Below are 19,195 nucleotides of genomic sequence, written 5' to 3'. Positions count from 1 at the left end.
TGACTTATAACTCAGGTATTTATAACTTGTATTGAGTGGGATTAAGAAGTAGAGAAGGGGAGAAGGGGGAAGAAAGAAATTGGTGGCAACAAAACATGGCAACCAAAACAGAGATCAGCTTCCTCACAGTTGCTGGGGTTTCTTTACCAGTTTGAGGTCAGCTAAATCCTAGATGACCCTGGCCTTTTGTGGCTCTGGCCCCTTAGTTTTCTGTCTCGAGGGAGCAGCTGCTTTCTTGCCACTGCAGACTCCCTGTAGTAGTCCCTCGCACTAAGAAAGCAAGAACAGATTCGAATCGTGTATGCTGTGGGCTCAACAAGAAACCCTTCTCTGGCAGTGCAGTTGTCTTGGCTCCACCCACTGGATCTCTCATTGGCTGGTGCCTCTCCTCTAGCTTGTGGGCTGGTCAGATCTAGGGACTGGAGAGAGAGATACCAGAAGAGTTTAGAAGGCCTTGCTTAGAGTTCCTGAGATCATGTGTTTAGGGGGTTGGGACTGCTGGGGACCCAGTGCTATGTTGCAGATGGCTTTGGACTCTGGAGAGTCCATTTCTTGCTTCTTCACTTCTTTTTAGCACTTACATTGACTACCCCATCCTTCTGGGAACTCTCCCCTTCACTGGCTTCCTGGTTCTCCTTCTCCTTTCTAACTGCCTGAGCCCTCGTCTTCTCCGTACTCTAAAAATAGCTACAGCCCCATTTCTGTCCTCAGCCTCACTCTCTCGTCCCTCTGTCTTCTCCTGCCTCATTGTACTTTCAGTGGTGGTTTTCACCTCCATGTGAATAATTCTTTTTTTAAAAAAATATTTTATTTATTTTTATTATTATTATTGTTTTGGCTGCATCAGGTCTTTTTGCGGCATGCGGGACCTTTCATTGTGGCGCGCAGGCTTCAGAGTGTGCGGGCTCCCTAGTTGCGGCACGCGGGCTCCCTAGTTATGGTGCGTGGGCTCCAGAGCACGTGGGCTCTGTCGTTGTGGCACGCAGGCTCTCAGGTTGTGGTGCGCAGGCTCAGTAGTTGCGGCACGCAGGCTTAGTTGCCCCACGGCGTGTGGGGTCTTAGTTCCCCAACCAGGGGTTGAACCCATGTCCCCTGCATTGGAAGGCGGACTCTTAACCACTGGACCACCAGGGAAGTTCCGTGAATAATTCTTTTTCTTTCCATAGATTTTTAAGAACTTATTTATTTCATTATTTATTTTATTTTTGGCTGTGTTGGGTATTCATTTGCTGCACTCGGGCTTTTCTCTAGTTGCGGAGAGCGGGGGCTGCTCTTCGTTGTGGTGCACGGGCTTCTCATTGCTGCGGCTTCTCTTGTCGCGGAGCATGGGCTCTAGGCGCGCGGGCTTCAGTAGTCGTGGCACGTGGGCTCAGTAGTTGTGGCTCATGGGCTCTAGAGCGCAGGCTCAGTAGTGGTAGCGCCCTGGCTTAGTTGCTCCGCGGCATGTGGGATCTTCCCAGACCAGGGCTCGAGCCTGTGTCCCCTGCATTGGCAGGCGGATCGTTAACCACTGTGCCACCAGGGAAGCCCCCATGAATAATTCTTAAATATCTATTTCTAGTCCTCACCTCTCTCCCAAGCATCAATTCCATGTGTATGTTGCTAAGTTGAATGTTCTGTGGTTCCTACTAAATGTTCCTGAAGCGCCTTAGATTCAACATGTCTAAAACCGACATCATCGGTTCCCATCCTTACCCGCTTTGTCCAGACCCAGCTCCTCTTTCTGATCATGGCAACATTTCTTTTCATAGCACCACCTTGTTCCCTATCTCTGAAGTTCAAAATTTGAGTCTTCTGTCTTTTTCCTCCAGAGTTGTACAGTGCCCCGTCTTGCCAATTCTGTTTGCTTTGTCACTTTTTTCTTTGTCATTATTTCTTTTCTACTCTCACTATCTTCATGCTGGTCTAGATCCTTATTACCTCTCACCTGAACTGTTGTAATAGCCTCCTAATTGGGCTCCCTGCCTGTGCTATGTGTCTTTTATACATCATCACCAAACATAGCTTTGATTGTGTCCCTGGTTTGAAACCCTTCAGTGGCTTCCCAGAGCCTCCAGTTGACCCCACTTAGTTTGGCAATCAAGGCCCTTCCTGGTCTGGTTATAGTCTACCTCTCCTGACCTAAGTCTCCTACAAAAGATCCTTGCTTTCACTGTTGCTCACCTACTCTGTTGTTTCCTTCTGTCGAACTCATTCATGCAACTTCTTCTACTGAGAATTCCTTTCTCTGTATTTCCATCTGTCAAAACCCTATCCTCACTGCAAGGACCAGGCCACATTCCATCTAGTCTTCCAGGAAAGCTTCATTGTTTCCCTTTCCTGATCCTGTTCAGAAATCATCTCTCTTCCTCCTTTTTGAGCACTTCGTATCTTTCTTACGACCCTCATCACGTACTGGATTACTTTGTAGTATGTCATTCATCTTCCCTAATGGATTTTGAGGACCCCCATAGCATCCCAGTGACTTTCAAACATTTTTGAGAACAACTCACATTAAGGAATACACTTTACATTGTGACCCAGGGCACACACACACACCCCTGAAATAAAGTTCCACGTTCCGTACTTACCATTACTACATGCCATGAGATCTATTTTTTGTTCTATTTTAGTTATTCATAACCCATTAAATCAATTTCAAATCCCATTAATAGGCTGCAATCTGCGTGTTGGAAAATACTGTTCTATCTAGTATGAATGAGTAGTCCCGTCTGTCGCCTCTGAGCCACCTGTTTTTTCCATCTACTTTAATGAGAGCCAGAAGAGCTCTTAAACAGTTGGCTTTATTCTTTCCTTCTCTCTTGGGAATAGGCTATTATGAAGTTATCCCTTTATCTCATTACAGTGAGGGATGATTTTGCTTTCCTTCTTTCTCTTAGGAGGATACAGTACTGCCCTGCCTAGTGCATGTTGGGAGGGGTGGGTATTCAAGCCTTCCTTTGCAGTGTGTCTGTAGTAATTCTGCCCTCCTGCAGCCTTGCTTCTGGGGAAAGATGACACTCTCTTTCAGGTTGGTGTAGGCTTTCCCCCATCTCAACACTCTCCACCTGTCCAAGGAAAGGCTGGGTCACAACTCGAGTATTCTCCCTGCTTCTAGGCTGTGTTGCAGATGTGGAGGAGATCACTGCAGAGTACAAAGTGGGTACCCTCTTCTTAATTCTGAGTTTTCATTGTGCATGATGTTCCTAGAACTGTGGATGTATCAGGCTGCCAGCTGCCTGTAGCAGTTGTGTCCCAACTCACCAGCCAGAATCATTTACCTGGACTGGTGTGTCTTTTGGGCTATATTTCATTGGCATTTGGGCCATGAGGATTTGGAACCGAAGTTCCTGTCAGAACTTGGGGCCCCATCCCTGACTTTGAGGACAGCTATTTTCTTATAGGGCCTCTTCCCTGCCTCATTTTCCTCAAATGATGCTTGAGGCCAGAACTCTCATACTAGTGGGCTTGCTTCCTTATGAAGAGAGATGCTGTAGTATAGAGGAGGGGCTAGGTTATTGGTTGCCAAGGTGTAGTCACAAAATCTCTGGGGTCCCCAAAACCCTTTTAGGTGATCTCTGTGATCCCCTCTTTTCCAATTACATATCCAAATGAGGCCAACTTTTTTTTTATCTTCACCTAGAATAACATATCACAACAGATTGAATGCAGATGCAGTTATGAGAATCCAGCCGTTTTCTGTTAAGCCAGACATTAAAGAGATTTGCGAAAATGTTAAACAGTGCCACTCTTCTCACTAAATTTGTTTGGTTTTGTTTTGGAAACTAGAGTTACTTTTAATAAAAGTGTTAACATGTAATGGGTTTATTCTTAGTTTTGAATGAATTACATTTATTTAAGTATTTCCATTGTAATTTCTAACATAGTAAATATTGATAGATATAACTTGTATAAATGAAAGCTCTTTGAGGTCCTTGATAAATTCTAACAGTGTTAAGAAACCAAAGAGTGTAAGAGACCAAAAAGTGTGAAAATTGCTGGGCTAGGTCATGCTGTGGTAACAAATCACCTCAACAACTCCATGACTTAACGGATAGTTTATTTCTTGCTCACACTTTTGTTGCAGTGTGGGTCAGTGCGGGCGCTCCGTTCATCAGAGTTACTCAGGGACCCAGGCTGAGGGAGCCCTATCTCATCACCTGCTGCCACACTTAGCAGTCAGGAGAAGGGATGTGTGCAGTGGTCCTTGAAGACTTCTGCTGGAAGCAGCGTGTCAGAGCATCATAAACATGTGCAGCCTTATAAGCTCTTAAGTGAGAAACCTAAATCAAATAAAAACACAGATTCTTGAGCTCTCTGTACCCCTTCCCCTCACATTGCTGGGTCAACGAGTGTCAACGAAGTGGCTTTAGGATAAAGAGAAGTCAGGGATGTGAACTATAGAAGGATGTTGCTCATGAGGTGCTGAGCTCCACACCATATCCTGGACCATATTTTTACTCTCTTTTAAACATTTACTGTGCAATATTTAAGACATACAGTAAAGACATGTGGAATAATAGAGTGAACCATTGTGTGCCCACCGTCAGCTTAAGAAACAAAATGTTACCTGTACCATTAACCTCCCTTTATGCTTGTCCTCATCTGGATGTGGTCTTTCTGTCACAACCAGTTTTATTTCATTTTATTATTATTATTTTTGGCCACATGGCTTGAGGGGTCTTAGTTCCCTGACCAGGGATTGAACCGGGGCCACGGCAGTGAAAACGCCTAACCTCTGGACCTAAGAGTCCTAACCACTGAGCCGCTAGGGAATTCCCACACAACCAGTTTTAGATACTTTGTGGAGAGCAACTTTACTGGCCTGAAATACCCCAGTTTTCTTGTGCTTCCCATCTCTGTCCTTTCACTGTTCCTGAAGCCTCTGCCATGCATTCATTTATTCATCAAATATTTATCAAGTGCCCATTTTGTGCCAGGCACTGTTTAAAGTGCTAGGGATGCATCAGTGAGGGGTAACAACTTAGGCCTTGCCCTCGAGGAGCTCATATTCTGGTAGAGGAGACAGACAGTAAGTATGTGGACAAAGATATAATCAATGTTGGGTCACTATCTGACTCTAAGTATAATGAAGAAGAATAAAGCAGGATAAGTTGGGTATAGAGTGATAGCAGTAAAGCCAGTCTGGAAAGCCTTCCCTGTGGAGAAGACCTTTGAGCAAAGACCTGAGTGAATTAGCTGTGTGAGTAGTTGAGGCAAGGGAGTTTTAGTGGAAGGAATAAAAAGCATATGCAGAGGACCTGAGGCTAGAATGTACTTGAGGTGCTTCAGGTGCCAGGGTGGTTGAGGTGGAGGTAAGTGAGGGAGAAGTGTAGGAAACGAGGTCAGAGAGGCAGCCAGAGGCCAGGTGACTTAGGGCCTTCTAAACCGGGGTGAAGAATCTGGATGGGGAGCCATTGGAGACTTTTGAGCAGCATAATGACATGATCTCCTATATTTCTTGAAAGAATCACTGTGGCCTGCCATGTTAAGAAAAAGAAAAGACTATAGGAAACAAGGCCTGAAGCAGAGGGAACACATGGGAGTTACAGCCATAGTCCGAGGGAGAGATAAAAGTTGCTTGAGCTTAGCGGTGCGTTGGTAAATGTTTACATGCTCTCTGAGGGGAAAGAAGGGCCCTGATTTGTAACGTTGTCTGATTTCATGGCATAAGTGCTCCCGCCATGGTGATTTCAAGCTACCAATGTGCTCTCATTGAATGTGGAGCTGGGAAAAGAGGTGCACAGTCAGCTCTCCTGAGCCAGCGTGAGCCAGCTACAGCACACCGCTACTTGAACTTGGGCACTTTTAGCCCGGGGTGGGTTTGCAAGGGGGTGTCCAGGTTTGTATCCATTTCTTAGGGTAGATGGAGGCTGTACCACCTTTTTGGAAAGAAGGAATATGGAGAGGGTTATGAAAGGGAGAGAGTCAGTTTATAAAGTCCATCGTGCAGGAGCCTTGCAGGACAAGCCTAGACATTGGAGGCCTTGCAGGAGCTCTGGACTCTCAGATCCTTTGAAAGTGGAGCTCAGCCCCAAACCTCCCTGCAAACAGGAAGCTGGTTTGAGTTAGAACATAAAATAAAACCCAGCTGATGCCCCTGAATGTTTTTCCCCTGCTCTTCCCCCTCCACAGAGTCAAAGGAAACTGCCTTTTTTTCCCTTGGATAGCTGCTCAGAAATCCAGAGGAAGCCAAAAACCGTAAATCCTTTGAAAATCATCCAAGTTTTGAGCCCAGGCAAACTCCTGTCCGTGGGGTTTCCTAGCCCGGATGTCTGCTCCACTGTGGAGAGTCCTAGGAGGAAAGTGACAGAACACAAAGATGCCAGGGACCAGAGATGAATCCCATGCCCAGCGGGGAGAGATGGTCCTTAGCAGGGTTTCTCAAACTGCAGCTTCCAGGCCACTTGTAGGTCATGAAGTCAATAAAGTGGGCTATGATCAGAATTATTTTTTTAATGAAATAGAATATAATAGAAATTGGAGTTTATCACATGCAATGAGAGTATGTATTTGTCTGTGAAACTTCTATTTCAGTTTTATGAGCATGTATGTTTATACTGGATCAAGATATAAAATGTGTCTCTTACGATGGGTTGTGGTCAAAAACGTTTGATAAACACTGGTCTTTCGGGTCTGCGTAACTCACATCTCCTTCCTGCTTTAGATTGCTGTTGAAAACTCCAAGCTAGTTCCAGAATTAATTCTCTGTGGAACTGGATCATCTACCCACAAAACACCTACCCAAATTCCTGTCGGAGAGAAGGCAAGCTGAGAACCCACAGACTAGTCTGATTCTTTGGGACCAAAGCTGAAGCATAAGGGAGGGACTGATGCAAATATGAATCCAAAGGATTTGCCTGGAATCAGATTAGCTTGAAGAGAATAGGAGTTGAGTTGGCCTTTTAGCTCAGTGCTTGGTTTGGTGACCTTTCTCATCTATGTGAGTAATGCTGGCCTCAGGCTCCTCTTTCTCTCTTCTCTGCAGTAGGCAGTTGGTGCAGCAGGAATGTTCCTGAGTACCCCTCCCTCGGGGATAGCCAGAGGCACAGTGCCAGGATAGGGTGTGGTGCCCTGAACTGAGTATCTCCCGGACTTCCCCAGGGTTATTTTGTGCTCTCCAGTTAGTGTGCAGTGCTCAGCCCTTTCAGAAAGGTGACTGGGTGCCGGAGAAGGGGGAGGGGGTCATTAAGCTGAGAAAAAGTGAGGAAAGAGGCATAAGTTAGGGCAGAATATCAAGAAAGTATAGAGTAAGGAAGGCTAAAGTTAGTTTAGCCCCCGCTAGGTTTAGTGCCTCAGAAAGGCCCAAGGGTAGCTGGCACGTTTGGTGCTTGCCAGGTGGTTGTGGGTAGGTGTGGTGCCCTCGAACTAAACTGCCTCTGTCAGTGAGTAGACACATGTTGGAATTCCTGGTCCACGTCCCCAAGAAGCACAGAAGACTCTTGGGGACCTTCCAGGGTAATAGCTTTAACTCCGACATCCCAGGGGACTTACTTTGGTCTCTGGCCACCCCAGGGCATTTCTTTCCAACCTAATTCAAACTAAAATGGTCCTTGGAGATAAGAATTTAAACAGGCCCTCTAGGAGCACTTGGAATTCTCCAGTTGGGAGAGTAAGAGAGAAGGAGAGATCCTAAAACTACCGTAATTGACTCTGGGCTTCCCCTCTCTAGATACTGGCCTGGGCTAGGAGCAGACCACAGTGCCGCTGATACGAACACCCCTGAAGGGTTTCTGGTTCACATCGCCCTCTTAAGGCCCCCAACACTCTCTTCGCAGAGTACACTCTAGCCCGTTTACGTGGCCATTCTGCATTCAGAAGCCCCTCTGTCTGAGCCAACGAGGACCGAGGACATCCCTGAGGAGGGCCAGCACAGGGAGTCCGGACAGTGCTAGAGGAGACTCGACCTGGAGTGACATGCAAGACGTTTTGTAGCAGTGGGTGAGGGAGTGACGAGGTTACAGGGCAGTCTGAATCTTACATGGGATCATCTAGCAGAAAGATCAGGGAACTAATTTGAGGTTAGTCCAGTGTGTCCCAGGGCCTGCACACAGTGTGGGGTAACAACAGTGATGAAGAGAGTGATGGAGAATGTCTCCCATGGCCATGTCCTCTCAGAATCTCTGAGCACTTTACGTATGTTTCCCTTTCATCTCTGTGGGAGTTGTGGCTTAATAATAATTAGAGTACTCTGAGCGTCTGTGCTTTGCAAAACACGGCATTAAGCCATGTCTCTGCCTCCTAAGCTTGGAGTCTGTTTGAACTGGCAGACATCTGATGGAGGGGAAGAGTGTGATGGAATGCACAGATCAGGGATATTATGAGTCACCTAATTGATACCTAACATTCTTCTGGCTCTTGGAGATCAGAGTGGCCTTTGTTTCATGCCTGCCAAGGTACGAAGATCAGTGACCTCTCCTGAGTCTCATAGATCCAAGAGGCCAGTCTGGGGACCCAAGACTTTATCTTGTAAATAGAGCCTTCCTGGATTGGGAGAGTTCTTGTCCCTCTGTGGCCATGAGCTGAGTTTTAACCGCTTCATTTTCTTTTCCATGGGCCTAGCAGTTTGATCACTGTTAAAAGCTGGCGATATACACTGGCTTTTTCCCATGTGATCAGGGGGCCTATGGCCAGATCAGGACCTGGATAAGTCAGAAGACAGGGCCATCAGGAAACAGTCAGCGTGGAAGAAGGTCCCGGCTACCTTCAACTCCTCCTTCCCAACCCCACTCCATCCATAATGTAACACTTCTCTGTCTTGCTCCAACAGGTGACCTTGGAGAAGGTGCTTGGAATAACAGTGTCTGGAGGCAGAGGACTTGCCTGTGACCCCCGATCGGGTTTAGTTGCCTACCCAGCTGGGTAAGTGTCTTGGAAGTGGTCTTCTTGCATGGAAGTTTATAGCTATGCTAAACCAGTTGGAGTGGGCAGGGGTTTTCTGGTATCTTCTGGGAGATACATCCAGGTTAATGTTTTGGTGCCATTTTTATAAATGAGATACGGGGCCACATAAAGGCTCTTTGTTGACTGTTGTCTTTGTTGCCATCCTGTCCTGCTTTTTTGGCCACCCACACCCACCCACGCATACAGATTCACACTTTGTATTCACACAGCTCCCAACACCATCTTCAATATCTTTAATATCTACCTTTTAGTCATGTTTATTTTTATTTTATTTTTTAAAATTAAAAAAAAAATTTATTTTATATTGGAATAGAGTCGATCTACAATGTTGTGTTAGTTTCAGGTGTACAGCAAAGTGATTTAGTTATACATATATCTATTCTTTTTTTTTTTTAATTTTACTTTATTTTATTTTATTTTATTTAATTTATTTAATTTATTTATTTATGGCTGTGTTGGGTCTTCGTTTCTGTGCGAGGGCTTTCTCTAGTTGCGGCAAGCGGGGGCCACTCTTCATCGCGGTGCGCGGGCCTCTCGCTATCGTGGCCTCTCTTGTTGCGGAGCACAGGCTCCAGACGCGCAGGTTCAGTAGTTGTGGCTCACGGGCCTAGTTGCTCCGCGGCATGTGGGATTTTCCCAGACCAGGGCTCGAACCCATGTCCCCTGCATTGGCAGGCAGATTCTCAACCACTGCGCCACCAGGGAAGCCCTATATCTATTCTTTTTCAGATTCTTTCCCCATATAAGTTATTACAGTGTATTGAGTAGAGTTCCCTGTGCTATACAGTAGGTCCTTGTTGATTATCTATTTTATATATAGTAGTGTTCGTATGTTAATCCCAACCTCCTAATCTATTCCTCCCCCACTTTTCCCCTTTGGTAACCGTAAGTTGGTTTTCTAAGTCTGTGAGTCTGTTTCTGCTTTGTAAACAAGTTCATTTGTATCGTTTTTTAGATTCCACGTATAAGTCATGTCATATGATATTTGTCTTTCTCTGTCTGACTTACTTCACTTAGTATAATAATCTCTAGGTCCATCCATGTTGCTGCAAATGGCATTATTTCATTCTTTTTAATGGCTATGTAATATTCCATTGTATATATGCACACAGCTCCCAACACCGTCTTCAATATCTTTAATATCTACCTTTTATTTGTTTTTAAAAACAGCTTTATTGAGATGTAAGTCACATACCGTACAATTCACCCATTTAATATGCACAATTCAGGGACTTCCCTGGTGGTCCAGTGGTTAAGACTTCGCCTACCAATGCAGGGGGTACGGGTTTGATCCCTGGTCGGGGAGCTAAGATCCCACGTGCCTCATGGCCAAAAAACCAAAACATAAAAAAAAAAAGAAGCAATACTGTAATATGTACAATTCAGTGGTTTTTAGTGTATCCACAGAGTTGTGCAGCCATCACTACAGTCAATTTTAGAACATTTTCATCACCCCAAAAGGAAACCCCACACCCATTAACAGTCACTCTCTGTTTCCCCCCAAGGCTGCCAGCTTTTAGGCAGCCACTAATCTAATCTACTTTCTGTCTCTGTATATTTGCCTGTTCTGAACATTTTATATAAATGGAATCATATTTTTTGTGAGTGGCTTTTTTCACTTAGCATAGTGTTTTCAAGGTTCATACATGTCGTACTGGGTATCAGTACTTCATTCCTTTTTATGACCGAGTAACATTCCATTGTATGGATATACCACATTTTCTCTGTTAATCAGTTGATAGGCATTCGGGTGGTTTCCACTTTTTGGCTGTTATGAATAATGCTTCTCAGGACATTTGACTACTCTTATCACGTTAAGAGGTGTCAGTGCCATGGAAGAGAGGAAGGGTTCCAGCGCTGGTGTTCTTCTTTCCCTTGCAGCCTTTTCACTCCTCTGCTCCTACTGATGAGAAACCCCCAACCGTAGTTGCTTGAAGCTTCTGCAGAAGTGTTTCTTTTGGAGGCTTGGGGCTTTTCCTGCTTCTGGTTCTCTCTCTCTCTCTCTGTTCTCTCTGGTTCCCTGTTCCTTGCTGCTGGGCACAGGGACGTGAAAATGGGAAGGCCACTGCTCTGCCTCTTTCCCCACCATCAACTTGGGAATGCCGAGTTCCCTAGTGTGATTTTCACAGCAACTCCTGTAGTTTTTGTATCAGATATATGATTTCTTTTTAGCTTTATCATCCCTACCTTTATCAAGAACGTTTTCTGTGTCAGGCACTTTGTTAAGCACTTTACAGGAATTATTTTATTTAATACTCAGAGCAACCCTGTGAGGTTGGAACTGTTTTCATCCCGTATTTTAGAGGAGGGAAACTAAGATTCAAAGAGGGTAAGTAGTTTGCTCTTGGTCACACAGCTAGCACGTGTCTGTATTGGGACTCCAACCCAGGAAGTCTGACTGCAGAGCTCTTACTCTAAAATGGCACGAGGTGGAGGGAGACCAGACTTGCTGCTTATTTTTAAAAGCTGCTTTCCCCTAAGCTGTTTACCTGCTCTTCGAATGAGAAGAGCCAATTTATGGGCAGCTCAGTCTATGCCAGGGACCCTTCTGCCCCTAGGTTCTGGGGTCTGTCTCTTCTGAGTGGCCCTTTGGCATTTGACGTCTGTGGTAGGGGACTGTGGGAGCTGCACTGACTTTACCCTGCAGAGGCTGAGCTGGCCTCCTTCTCCCCCTCCAGAAGCAAGTTGATGAATGATCTCTATTGCTGGATACCCTGTGCAGTCTGCCTCCGGGGAATTCCACTCATGCCTGCCTCGGCCCCGGGAAAGCCAGGTTCCTTCTTGTTGGAGGTGGGACTGGGGCTGGATGTGGGACGGGCCGGAAAGGCCTGGGCTGCTGCTCTGTGCGTGCTGAGTCCTGTGTCCCTGCTCTGGGGAGTGTGGAGCCCTGGTCCCTCTCTTCCCCATCCGCCCCAGACCCCAGGCCTGGCGCCTTTAAGGGTGTGTGCTTCTGGTTTTGGGCAGGTCCCAGCCTGGCGTTTGTGCCTTGGGGGTCATTATCCTTCCAGGTGGTGTACGGAAGCTTCCCTGCTGTCACCTCTAGTAGGTTTCCTGAGTGTGTTTGGCTTGGGCCAGCCCTGGGCAGTGCCCTGATCCACTTCCTGACCTTTTGATTTCCTAGAACTTGGAGTTCTCTCTTTGCAAATGGCCCTTTTCTGGGTGTTTTAGTTTTGCTCTGTGCTAGAGCTCCCTGATGTGCTTCTGCGGTATCTGGGGGCCACCAAAGTCTGTGTGAGCGAAGCAGGCTCTTTCCCTCCCCTCTGTCTTCCTTCTCTTCCTATCTGGTGATCCCAACCCCACCGCCCATCCCCCACTCTCTAGTTCCTACTTCGCTTGTTGCTCTAGGAGCAGTTCAGGTATCCTAGAAACAAGAAGAGAAACAAAGCTCAGAAAATTCTCCCAGAGGCCTAGAGGCAAATATCAAACCAAAACAAAGTTTTCTGAAAGGAAATGAAACAGCTCAGGGAGGGTGGGGTGGAGGAGGATGTGTGTCAGGCAGAGGTGGGTTGAAGTCTCTGGGTAGAGACCCCTCGGTTTTAGCACCCCCTGCATTTCTTCTCCAGAGCTCTCCCTTTGCTGTTGCTTTCCCACAGGAAGCCCACCCTCACCTGTCACATTTTAAGCCCACTGCCCCAGGAGGCCAAGCTGGTCCCCAGATAGCTTTGAGGCACTCAGTTTAGTTGAACACCCATAACTGACTTGGGCCCCTTCCCTGGCTGGCTCGGTAGCGGGTTCAGGGCCTTTAGAGCCCAGCACAGCCCCTGTTGCCACTGTGGAGTCAGTCAGTTTGGAGAATGGGTTTCTCTTGACCCCTAATGCCAGGGTGCAGGGCCTGGCCTGAGTGCAGAGCCTCTGTGCAGAGCAGCTACTGGCATGAGAGGTGCCCTATGCAGCAGCCAAGAGGAGACCTCTTGGTGGTTTAAGCAGGGAGGAGGAGGGGAAACCCAGCTCTCCTGAGAAGGCCCTCCATTTACTCAGCGCATATTGGAATTTATGCTGAGATCCAGCTCCAAAGCTTTGGACTGCACGTGAAAGCACAGAGTCTCCTCCTGGACTGTGTTCTAGTGACATCTGAGCTGAAGGAGCGTACAGCTCCCTTCTTCCTCTCTGTGGTAAGCACTGTGGGTGGGGGGTGGGGGGGTTGCCGGGGAGTACGTGGAGTGGTGGAGAGGCCCAGTGGACCTAAGGGAAGAGGATGCTTGCACTTGGTGCCCTGATGGCTGTGAATCACATGCAGGGGTACTCACAGGCACCAGTCCCCTCAGTGCCTTTTCTCCTGCTTTCCCTACAGATCTCACACCTAAAAGTGGGGCCCTGTAGTTCTTCCCAAGACAGCTTGTTCATCGATATAGTCATTCATTTGTTCAGCAGATACCTGTTGAAAATATACTTTGGACCAGGCACTGTTCCAGCCGCAGATTCTATATATACAGCAGTGAATAAGACAGTGTCACTGCCTCTGTGGGGTTTAAGGAGGGGCAAGCAGACAGTAAGCATGTGAACAAGTAAATGAGCAAGGTGATATCAGAGAGTGGTAAGTGTTCTGAAGAAGTAAACCGGGGTGATGGAAAAGGAGAGTAAGTGAATACCTGGGAGCGAGGTGGGGTGGGGCTACTTTAAGACTGGCTGGTCAGGGCTCAGTGGGAGGTAACATTTGAGCTGGTGTCTGAGTGACAAAGAGGAATCTATGTGTGAAGATCTGCACTTCCAGGTGGAGGAGACCGCAACTACAAAGGTCCCAAAGAAAGGAGGAATCAATTCACTTGTTTGAGTAGCTAAACAGCAGCCATGGTGGCTAGACCATAGTGAGTGAGAGAAAGGGGGCTCAGACACTGCTTTTGGACCTGGCTTGTGAGTCTTGCAGCTCACAGACATCCACCTCTTGTCCCAGAAGGGAATATGTTTAGAGTCCTCTGGACAGAGAGGGGTGTACTGGTAGCTCTACACCAGTGACCACGTTATTCACTGGGTTATTACTGCCAAGTCTTTTCTCATGCCTTTGATGGGGGGGAGGGGTGTGTGTGTTTCATAGAGCATCCCAGAAACAGAGATGCCAGTGGGTCTCATGGGCTGGCCTAAGAGGGTTACTTATTTGGAAGGCATTGGGTTCCATGTGGGTCCTGAAGAGGACCACAACCAAGGATGCCCTAGGAAACATCCTAGACTCATTATCTCTTAGAATAACTAAAGCTGTAAGATTTCCCCTTTGGGAGTGAATCTGGAGGGACAGTTGGTAATTCCACACCTGGAGGAGGACCCTAATGAGTCACTAGTATCCTGCAAGTCCTATATGGGATACCGTAGTTGGGGTTCCTGTTGCAACTGCTGAACCCCTCGATAGCCCTTTCCTTGTTATTGGTGCCCCAGAGAACCCTTCAAGAAGATGGCTAGGAGCACCCTGCTGGTTACTTTGCATATTATTTTTTTCAGTTCTCACAACAATTCTGAGGCATAGATACTATTATTCCTGCTTTATAGATGAGGAAACTGAGGTTCAGAGAAGTTAAGGAATATGCCCAAGATCACACAGTACGTTAGCAGACAGGTCTGCCTGACCCCAGTTTTCTTATTCTTTCTATCATCACAGTGTCCTCGAGCATCAGTGAGTCCTAGAAGTCTAAGGTTGGACAGAACTGTGGACCTGCCGTGGGGCCTGCTACTCAGGAGGTTCCTTGGGAGTTAGGGCTTTGAGATCTGGTAGCTAATGATTTAAAGATTTATTCACAAATATGTATTGAGTGCCAATTTTCTAGGCCTTTGGGATGTAACAGTAAACAAAATAAACAAACACTACTGTCACAGAGCTGGCAGTCTTAGTGATGAATATAGATCATCTCCCCTCCCCCAAAGTAAATTATATGGAATATTATAGATTGATATGTGCTTTGGAGAAAGTATAAGCAAGAAGCAGTGAAAGGGGATAGAGAATGTGGGGGTGTGGGGTTATAATGTTAAGTAGGCGTACAGGGTGATGTATGAGCAAGGCTTGAAGGACCTTTGGTGTGCCTCTGTGAGTCACCTTCTGATTTTTCTTGGTCTGAAAGAGGAAATTCTAAGGTGCAGGGTCCCTGCTCAGACCTTCTGTGTCCTGCTCCCTGTGTGTGTTTCTGCATTCTTTGCTCATCCCAGGGTTCATTTGCTTCTGCCTTCTGGAGGATGGAGAGTCATAGGAGGTGGATCCTGTGGGAATGTTGGGCTCTTGGTGATGAAAGCAGGCCTGGACCTGTCCAGGGACGGGGGCTGTCGAGGGCTTGGCCCTTCCTGGTTCAGAGAAGTTCCTGGGCAGTGGGCCCAGCACCTGGTACGGGTGCTCCACCACATGACTCCGGGGCTGAGGCCCCGAGAGACTGAGGCCTCACCGCTTCCCTATGAGAGTGAGCAGAGTCCCTGTACCTGTACCCTGGGGTTCTGAATTACGGGACTCAGCCGGTTGGGCCCGCCCAGCCCTGTCATGTGGAGGATTGCAGCCAGTACTGCTGCAAGGGCACGTGCCAGTGACTGCCTGCTGTGCTGGCCAGGGTCAAGGGATGTGGAGACCAAGGGCCAAAGATTGACGCAAACTGCACCCCACCCTTCCCTCCCTAGCAGACTGAGAAACTTGCTCAAAGGTCAGAGAAGACTGACGAGGCTCCCACATCAGTGTTTTTGAGGTCTCTTCTCTTGGGAGGACCTCAGCAAGCTGGGCACAGGGGGACCTTGGAGGTCTTTGCCAAGTTCTGTCTTCACCATCTGCATTATTGTCCTCACAAGTGGAGCTGTGACCGAGGGTTGGTCTCTTTTTTCCTCTTTCTCTGTGTTGGAAGGTTTCCAAATTTGAATAATTAGAAGTAAAAATTTCAGCTTGGCCTACCTGTGTGTGTTTCCCTCCTCTGTTTAACTCTCCCATGCCACACATGAGAATTTCCACGCTACACTGGGGGTGGGGGTTGGGAGGTGTTAGAGAAGGGAGAGGTTGCCTCAAAGCTAGTCATCCTCTGTCTGCATTGTCTTTTTACACACACCTGCTGCTCTCCCTCCTTCTTCCGCCATGGAGTCCAACCTAGGGGAGACAGGAAACAGAGGATGCTATGGGCCAGCAAGACTCAGAATTTATGTGCGGTGGCTTGGGGAGTGTTCTCAGCCGCCCTTGAAAGGCCACCATGCTGCTTCGGGCTTAAAGGAACCCTCATCACCTACTTTTTCTGGATTTGGAATGTGGCTGTCGGAATCTGCATCAGTTCATTTCAAGTCAGATCAGCTCTGAGCTGAACCCCTCTGCTGTGGTTTATCTGGAGCTGATCCGAAAGCTAGGTGACCCAGCACCATTCAGACTGGAGGCCATCACCAGAGAGGACGAGCCTGCAGAGGGCCGCCTTAGCCGGGCGGCACAGATAGCAAGGAAACGTCAGCTCTCCCGAAAACTTGGTGGGCTTTGCGTGATGGTGGCAGGCCTGGGGGGTTATCATTTTTCACACACTGAATAAAATATTAAAATCTAAATATCTAGATCTATGAACTTTGAACTATAACTGCTATAATTCTCATGTGCCCTGTTATGATTTCCAAAGATTCTGTAGCCGGAATCCTTTTTCCCTCCAAGCGCCCCAGTCTTCTCTGCCTCTTCTCAGAGGCTCCTGCCCTGGTGGCTCTGTGCGTTAGGTCAGTGTGCTTTCTGTGTTTGTCTCTCCTTTTCAGCTTCAGTTTTCTCTCCTTTCTCCCACTCACTCCACTCTGCTTTTCTGAGAGCACAGCTTCTGGAATCCTGACTCTGTTTTGCTTTAGCTGAGAGGCCTCGAATAAGACCTCTGAACTCGTTTCTCCACACTGAAGTGAGGCTGATTCTGTACCAGCATCACAAGCTTGTCGTAAGGATTAGCCAAGAGCAGACCTCTAAGGTGCTTAGCAGAGTGCCTGCTACACAGAAAGTGCTGGATAAATGGTAACTCTTATTATTGGGCCCACTGTGTGAAGAGCAGTAGACCGGTTATGAAAGGAAGTGAAGGCCTTCGTGCTTAGAGTTCATTGAAACTCTCGCGTGGTGCTTTTGAACTTAGCCAGGAGGTGTCACTTCCATACTCTTTCTGTGCTTCTGTGCTGCTGTCCTAGTCACTTGAGGTAGTTTCTCCCTCAGCATTTCCCCCATCCCCTCCTTGCTACCTTCCAAGCTTATCATCTCCTAAGTGGATGAAGATGTAGATAGTTTCTTTCCCCAGGCTTCACCCAGCTCTCCTTCCTTGGCTGCCTTCCCAGAACTTTAAAGGAAGCCTCCTTGAGAGTTTTTATCATTACTCAGACCCTAACAGGACTCACCTCCGTTTTTCTGAAGGAAAAACCTGACGCAGTCCCTGAGCACCTTGTTCCCACTGCCAGGAGCCCCTTTTGGCTTCCTGTCCGTGCTCCAGGGGGAGTAATCGTAAGATTTGCCGTTTGTTTGGCTCCCACTGTGTGTCCAAAAAAAATTATTTGATCTTCACAGAAGTCCTGAGAGCTTGATCCTAGTGGCTCCTTTTTTTTTAACATCTTTATTGGAGTATAATTGCTTTACAATGGTGTGTTAGTTTCTGCTTTATAACAAAGTGAATCAGTTATACATATACATATGTTCCCATATCTCTTCCCTCTTGCGTCTCCCTCCCTCCCACCCTCCCTATCCCACCCCTCTAGGTGGTCACAAAGCACCGAGCTGATCTCCCTGTGCTATGCGGCTGCTTCCCACTAGCTATCTATTTTACATTTGGTAGTGTATATATGTCCATGCCACTCTCTCACCCTGTCACATCTTACCCTTCCCCCTCCCCGTATCCTCAAGTCCGTTCTCTAGTAGGTCTGTGTCTTTTTTTTTTTTTAATAAATTTATTTATTTATTGTTGGCTGTGTTGGGTCTTCGTTGCTGCGCACAGGCTTTCTCTAGTTGTGTCGAGCGGGGGCTACTTTGTTGTGGTGCACGGGCTTCTCATTGCAGTGGCTTCTCTTGTTGCAGAGCACGGGCTCTAGGCACGTGGGCTTCAGTAGCTGTGGCATGTGAGCTCAGTAGTTGTGGCTCACAGACCCTAGAACGCAGGCTCAGTAGTGGCGCACGGGCTTAGTTGCTCCGCCGCATGTGGGCTCCCCCCGAACCAGGGCTCGAACCCACGTCCCCTGCGTTGGCAGGAGGATTCTCAACCACTGTGCCACCAGGGAAGTCCAAGGTCTGTGTCTTTATTCCCGTCTTGCCACTAGGTTCTTCATGACCTTTTTTTTTTTTTTTTTTCTCCTTAGATTCCATATATATGTGTTAGCATACTGTATTTGTTTTTCTCTTTCTGACTTACTTCACTTTGTATGACAGACTCTAACTCCATCTAGTGGCTCCTTTTTAACAGATAATGAAATAGGCTTGTGACTTACCCAGGGTCACAAAGCTGTACATGGCAGAACAAGGACTCAAACCCTGGTCTCTGACTCCAAAGCTCACAGTGTCCCCACTGTCCCACACTGCCTCTGAGGATTTGGAGATCCTCGGTGCCGCCTTCCATAGAAGACAGGTGGGGCATGCAGTAGGGAGGAGAGCTGGGCCTACGGATACCCCAGTAGACCAAGCTAGTGGACCAAGGGAGGCATTCATCCATTCAATAAACGGTTCTTGAACAACTGTGATGGGCCAGACTCTGCTAGGCACAGGAGACAAAACAGTGAGCAAAACCAGGCTCAGTTCCCACCATCATGGAAGACACAGTCTGGTGGGGGAGGGAGTCAACAATAAATATCCTACTGTATAGCACAGGGAACTATATTCAACGTCCTGTGATAAACCATAATGGAAAAGAATATGAAAGAGAATGTATATATATGTATAATGAGTCATTTTACTATACAGCAGAAATTAAACACAACACTGTAAATCAAGTACACTTCAATAAAATACATTTTAAAATTAAAAAATTGTAAAATTGCAGTTGTGATAAATGTCAGAAAAGATTGATACAACTGTGTTGTGAGAGCATATACTGAGGCCATCTGACCTGAGATCTGAAAGAGGACTATGTGTTAACTAGTTGGAAAAGGGAGAGAAGAATGCTCTGGACAAGGGAAGGCGCTCTTGCAAAGGCCTGGAGTCGGAGGAGCACAGCAAGTTAAAGGGAGTGAAAGGATGTGGTTGGAGCATGGTGCAGGGTGAGGCTGGAGGGTGGGCAGGGGCTGCACCACCCAGGGCCTTCATGGTACTTAAGGGGTTGGGTCTTAGAAGCCCCCCAGGGATGTTCAGCAAGGGGTGACACAGATCAGAGTTGCGCGTGTTTGATGTAAAGAGGCCTGGACGCTGGAAGAGCTATGAGTCCTGGCTCTGCTCTTTATA

At 47.2% G+C, this 19,195-nt stretch overlaps 1 protein-coding gene across 3 annotated transcripts in view; it reads left to right on the top strand.

The window, feature by feature from the left end:
- Nucleotides 1-19,195, top strand: part of MAPKBP1 (mitogen-activated protein kinase binding protein 1) — a 52,560-nt gene that overhangs the window by 15,011 nt on the left and 18,354 nt on the right. For all 3 annotated transcript variants that reach the window (XM_036845140.1, XM_036845138.1, XM_036845139.1), the window contains one exon: nucleotides 8,750-8,841. In XM_036845140.1, the coding sequence (XP_036701035.1) occupies nucleotides 8,750-8,841 (92 nt within the window). The remainder of the gene's footprint in view (nucleotides 1-8,749; nucleotides 8,842-19,195) is intronic.

The sequence above is a fragment of the Balaenoptera musculus genome, chromosome 2 (genome assembly GCF_009873245.2).
Source record: "Balaenoptera musculus isolate JJ_BM4_2016_0621 chromosome 2, mBalMus1.pri.v3, whole genome shotgun sequence".
Lineage (NCBI taxonomy): Eukaryota > Metazoa > Chordata > Mammalia > Artiodactyla > Balaenopteridae > Balaenoptera > Balaenoptera musculus.
The sequence above is the reverse complement of the archived record's forward strand: the minus strand, read 5'-3'. Positions and strand labels throughout refer to the sequence as shown.